At 38.0% G+C, this 6,171-nt stretch overlaps 1 protein-coding gene across 1 annotated transcript; it reads left to right on the forward strand.

The window, feature by feature from the left end:
• Positions 1–2,309: 2,309 nt before the first annotated feature.
• On the forward strand, positions 2,310–4,744 carry LOC126887665 (zinc finger MYM-type protein 5-like). The gene is made up of 2 exons (XM_050655300.1): positions 2,310–2,520; positions 3,022–4,744. Exons 1-2 carry the CDS (start codon positions 2,499–2,501, stop codon positions 3,702–3,704), a joined length of 705 nt encoding a protein of 234 aa, XP_050511257.1. The 5' UTR covers positions 2,310–2,498; the 3' UTR covers positions 3,705–4,744.
• The last annotated feature ends 1,427 nt before the right edge of the window (positions 4,745–6,171 follow it).

Below are 6,171 nucleotides of genomic sequence, written 5' to 3' on the forward strand. Positions count from 1 at the left end.
AGTAGTGACGAGTTTTTAACTCCATTACAGTTAGAAGAACGTGACGAACAGGATGAGGCAGTGTCAGCGTCTACGAACATTTTGAGCCAACCAGAAGTTTTTGATGTAGGCAATTTGAGTTTGTTACAACTTAGTACTAAAGAAGTTGAAGCTGCTGTCACAAAGGGGCCACAAGCTCATCCCAACATGTTTCCTGCAGACTCAACGAGACGGCAATTTCCTTTATCTCTGCTTAAATTTAAACTACCCAATAATGAAGTTGTTCCAAGGGATTGGCTTGTTTGGAGCGAAGTGAAACAGGCTTTGTTTTGCTTTCCTTGTCGGCTGTTTTGTACTCAGACAGAGGTGGTGCGATCCAAATTCGCCTCAGTTAGTGGGTATCCAAAAGAACATAAATGGAAAAAGTTGTACGAAAAGATTCCTGAGCACCAAAACAGCCTTAGCCATAAAGAATGTTACTTAAAATGGAAAGATCTGGAATTAAATCTTAACAAAGGAGGTACTATATTTGGTAGCATTGAAAAACAATTGCAGAATGAAATCACTACCTGGAAACAGATCTTACACAGACTCCTTCACGTAACTTTATTTTTAAGTGAGCGAGGTCTCTCTTTTAGAGGAGAAACTCAAAAGGTGGGTCATCCAAACAACGGCAATTTTTTGGGCGTGCTAGAACTTTTAGGTCATTATGACCCTATTTTATCGAAGCATCTAGATCAGGTTAAGCAATCTCAAGAATCGAATAAGAGAATGCAAGTGCATTATTTGTCTTGGAGAACTCAAAACGAGTTCATAGCAAGTTGTGCTGATTATGTAAGGAAAGTTATTGTGGACGAACTCAAGCGATCTAAATACTATTCTATTATGGTTGACGCTACACCAGACTCAAGCCATGTAGAACAGACCTCTTTTTTGTATTTAGATACATTATTTTCAAAGAAGACGTAAAAGAATATGAAATCCATGAACGATTTTTGGAGTTTCCCGACTGCAATGAAAAAACTGGAGAAGACATCGCAAATCTAATCAAAGAAGTTCTTAAAAAATATGACATATCCTTAGATGACTGTAGAGGACAGGGATTCCATAACGGCAGTAATATGAGTGGCAAGTATAAGGGTGTTCAGGCTCATATTTTAAAATCAAACCCTCTGGCTGTGTACTCACCATGTGGATGCCACAGTTTGAACTTATGTGGAGTATGCGCTGCTGAGAGTTGTACTGAAGCACAGACTTTCTTTGGTGTTGTTCAGAATCTGTACAATTTATTCAGTTGCAGCCCGAAAAGATGGGAGCTTCTGAAAGAGATAGTAGGATCTTCACTGCACTCATTGTCTGATACGAGTTGGAGTGCTAGAGTAGAATGTGTGAAACCAATAGCGGCACACATAGGCAAAATCATTGAGGCAGTTTCATCAGTGCCGTATTTCCCATTACGCAAATTACGCCTAGGCGTAAGGCGGCAAAACTGGGGAGGCGGCAAAATTTCAAACAATTATCAGGAAAACTCTTAAACTGAAATTATATACGGGGCCATCACCCAAAATCTATTTTACGTATAATACAGCTAAAAATGAATGAATGTTTGGTAGGTTTCCAATGAAATCTAAAGTCTCCGCCCCGCCGTAACATGGTCGGGCAGAAGTACAATTGTTGGGAATGATTATTTTATCTGACTGTAACAAAAGGATACCGCTTATCTGCCGCGCGATTGCCGCAAAGAAGCCGCTTTAGATAAGAGCCGCGCTACTGATAGTAGTCAAAGGAAGTCGTAAGTGAACGTCTCGATTTTTCTAGTAAACTACTTAACTACTGGAAATTCCTAGAACATTCAGGAAACCCTGCCGGTAGGTATATAAAGCGAACAGTTACAGCTGTGTGCTGTGTGCTATCACCAGCCAGTTGAAGATATGAGTGAGAGAGTGACTAGCAGACAGATTGGCTAGACAGAGTGGTTTTAGTAGTGAGATAGTGTTAAGTAAGTGTTATTAGTTATTATTTGTAAAGAAGTAGAAGAGTGAAGAGTATTGAGTATTAGAAATCTGTAAATATTAGTAAATAGTGCAAGTATTGTTATACTTATAAGTGGACTTGTTGAAATAAAGTAGTAGTTTAAAGTTTTAAAGTGAGTTGTTGGTTTATTGAAGAACGAAGAACCCACGGAAAATACGACGGGTAAAAGTCGTAACAATATTCAATATTGTTCATCCCAGTCAGTTAGTTTAAACTGTTTAAAGTGTCGAGTCCAGTGTCGCAAAATTTTCAACACTATGAGTGACGGCTGAAAACGATTAAGTGGAGCGCAATACAAGACGCTTGCTGAGGAAAAGCGGAGAAAACTTCATGCAGTTTTAGACAAAACAAAAAAATTAAACAACTATTTTTTAATTAAACCTACAACTACAACTTCCAAAGCGCAAACACATGATTCGGATTCGGAATCGGAGACTGTTACTGCTGTGTCTGCTGTACCTATACCACCAGATAATGCGGAAGCGATGGACACGGAGCCAAGTGAGAGTGAGTATCGATTATGTCATTATGTGAATAAATGTGTTTTTTAACTACATTGCTACTCTTTGACTCTTTGGGCATCTCTTTGGCTCTTTGGCATATTTTAAATTTTCATTTAAATGGAATGCCCTGATTCTGATTGCCCTGTATATTTTGGGCTGAAATGAAACATCATTTTCTCAATTTTCGACACTTATATGGTATCTTCGTTTCTTCGTACGTAACTGTTAATAATTGTTAGTCCTATCAAAAAAAATCATTGGGGGTAACTTTAAAACGGTAAACACAAATTTTAAAATTACCATCTCGTTTATGATATGGGGGAAAATAAAAAAATTACAATTTTGAAATGACTTCATAAATCCTTAATTAGTAGAGTTACAAAAAAATGTTTGATGTAAAATTTTATTTATGAAAGTTTTACAATATTATACCATCTTCGATTATCAAAATGCAAATTTTTAGTTTAGAGGCATATTCGCATATTCGCATATTTTATTGTTCTAGGGTCAGAATCTAAAATAGAAGCATCTGCATGTGCATCAGCTTCAGTAAATCCACAATGTTTACAAGCAGTTATCAGTAACGACCCTGCCGAATGGAAGGCCAACGATGCTACTATCGATTATTTGTTGTCCTTACCAAGTGAAATATGCCAAAATACAGATGAGGATTTTTCACTAACAAAAACTGTTATTGGCAATAAGACACGGTATCTTACTAAGAACGTTTTCCGTCGGAAACTTGCCAATGAGGAAGAACAACCTCGTAGATACTTAATATATTCACCATCAAAGAAATCCCTGTTTTGCATTCCATGTCGTCTTTTCGGAGGAACCTCAAAAATGGCCACTGATGGCGTAAATGATTGGAGTAATGTAAATAAAATTTTGAATTTACATGAAAACCCCCACGAACACGCCAAATCCCAAGTAACCTTATTGCGGCGTCAACAAAAGCAAAACCAAATTGATTCATTGCTGTGTCAGCAAATAAGACTCGAAGAAGATTACTGGCGAAAAGTGTTAAAGCGGGTGGTTGCAGTGACTAAAAAATTGGCTTCCAGAGGTTTACCGTTTAGAGGAACAGTTGAAAAATTCGGCAATCCAAACAACGGAAACTTCATGATGTGTCTGGAGCTCATATCATGGAGCTCTCATCTACAATATGTGAAGAATTTATCGACTTAATGTCGACTGAGGTTCTGAATCACATTATGTCCGAAATTGTAAAGTCAAAATACTATTCAATTATAATTGACTCAACACCCGACATGGCACATATTGATCAATTATCCGTAATCATCAGATATGTTACAGAAAATGGAAAACCAGTAGAGCGCTTCGTTGGCTTTTTGCCAAATGTGGGACATAAATCTGAAGATATGGAAAATGCTGTAATTTCTAAATTGGAGAAGCACAATTTGGAATTAAAACATTGTCGAGGTCAGTCCTACGACAACGCTAGTAATATGTCCGGCTGTTACAGTGGTTTACAAGCAAGGATTTTGAAACGCAACCCGCTCGCTGATTACCTACCATGTGCCGCCCATTCATTGAATTTGGTTGGCGTCTGCGCTGCCGAATGTGCCGGAGAGGCTGTAAGGTTTTTTGAAACGGTGCAGAGCCTATATACTTTTTTCTCGGCGTCTACTCGTCGTTGGGAAATTCTACTTTCCAATTTAAAACCCGGCGCTAAAGTTCCAAAACGGGTCGACGGAACAAGATGGTCTGCACGCCATGATGCTTTAATGAGCTTACGCGGGAGCTGGAGCAATTATTTAAATGCTTTGACAACAATTGAAGAAGCGGTTTCAGAAAAACCAACGGTTCGAACGGAGGCAGCTGGGATTAAACGTCGCTTAAACCGTTTCGAATGTGCCTTCATGTCGGTTTTTTGGGAAGTGATATTAGAGCGTTTCCATAAAACCAACAAAACTCTTCAGGGCGTCGATATCGATACTGGCGACGTAACTAGACTCTTTTTATCATTGATAAATTTTGTCAAATCTTTGCGAAATACTGCCATGTTTGAAACGTACATTGACAAAGCCAAAAATATTATGGATGAAAGATAGGATGATGACCATCAAAGAAATCGGAGACGTAAACTTTTCCCAGATGAAAATAGGGATGGTGACACAATTCTGACAGGAAGGGAACAGCTAAAAGTGGACACATATTTTTCTATACTTGATAGGGTTTCAATGGAACTGAACAAAAGATATGAAGCATATGACAGTGTTTTCAAAAAATTTGGATTCTTTTACGTTATAAAAGAAAGTTCGCAAGAACAGTTAATCAAAAGTGCCAGGTACCTACAGGAATGTTATAAGGACGATCTGGAGGATGCGTTTCCAACAGAATGTTTGCATTTCTCGGAACTGTTAAAAGAAACAGACATAAAATACGAAAAATGCACTTTATCAAATATGCTCTCGCACATTCGACAATACAATTTGGAAGCAGTTTTCCCCAACGTTGAAATCGCCCTACGTATATTTGTTGCTATGGCTGTCACAGTTTGTTCGGCGGAGCGCTCATTTTCTACCCTCAAACGATTAAAGACGTATTTAAGATCAACAATGGAACAAGAGCGATTAAATGCATTGACAATTTTGACGATAGAATCTGATTTGACAACAAGCTTAGATTTTGATAATATTATAAACTCGTTTGCGGCTATGAAATCCCGGCGAAAACTAATATAATATTATTATAGTTCATATAGTTGTGAAAATAAATATTTAAATTTAAAATTCTGGTTTTATTGCTGTTTTTACCTAGCTAACCTAAGGGCGGCATTTTTTAACTGGCGTAGGGCGGAAAATTGGTAAATCCGGCACTGAGTTTCATCATTGTTGAATCTTAACGTAACTGTTGAAACGAGAGCCACAATCAATGGGGTTTTAGAATATCTTAACACCTTCAAGTGCATCCTCATGGCGTCAATTTGGGTGAAAGTGTTGGTACCCATCAACTACAGAGTCAACTACTTCAAACTATGGACGCTACTTTGGATGTTGAGAGTAGTAATATAGAGAGCCTAATTGATGATTTAAGTGCCTTAAGAAACAACTGCGACAAGATATTGTCTGAATGCAAACATGTTGCAAATGCTTATGGTATCGAACTGGAACTCTCCACTTCCCGTGCGAGAAAGAGGAAGACTTTTCACGATGAAACAGCTACAGAAGATGTAATGTTAAATTTATCCCCGGAAGAACGCTTCAAAACAGAAGTTTTTTACACAATAATTGGTGTTTTGGTGGCCAACCTGAAAACGAGGTTCACAGCACTGAGAGAAATCGAAATGAAATTTTCATTTTTATGGAAGTATAACGAAATGGACGAGAATACGATCTCAGAAAGTTGTGTAAGATTCGCCGAAGAGTACAATTCAGATGTAAGCAGGGATCTAGTTGATGAAATGATTTACTTGAAAACTGTTAGTAAATCAAACATCTCAGATACGTCGCTGAAACCAGCAAAACTTTTGAACAAGCTCGTGTCCCTTAATGTGACAAATCTTTTCCCCAATGTGTGCATTGCTCTTCGCATATTCTGTTGCCTACCAGTATCCGTTGCTCAGGTCGAGAGATCATTTAGTGTTTTGAGCCGAATTAAGAATTGTTTAAGATCTACTATGGGTCAACAA

Source organism: Diabrotica virgifera, chromosome 7 (genome assembly GCF_917563875.1).
Source record: "Diabrotica virgifera virgifera chromosome 7, PGI_DIABVI_V3a".
NCBI classification, from domain to species: Eukaryota; Metazoa; Arthropoda; class Insecta; order Coleoptera; family Chrysomelidae; genus Diabrotica; species Diabrotica virgifera.

Coding starts and splice junctions, on each gene's coding strand:
- LOC126887665 (XM_050655300.1), top strand. CDS start 2,499: ATGGACACGGAGCCAAGTGAGA. Junction 2,521..3,021: donor GGACACGGAGCCAAGTGAGA/GTGAGTATCGAT, acceptor TTATTGTTCTAG/GGTCAGAATCTAAAATAGAA.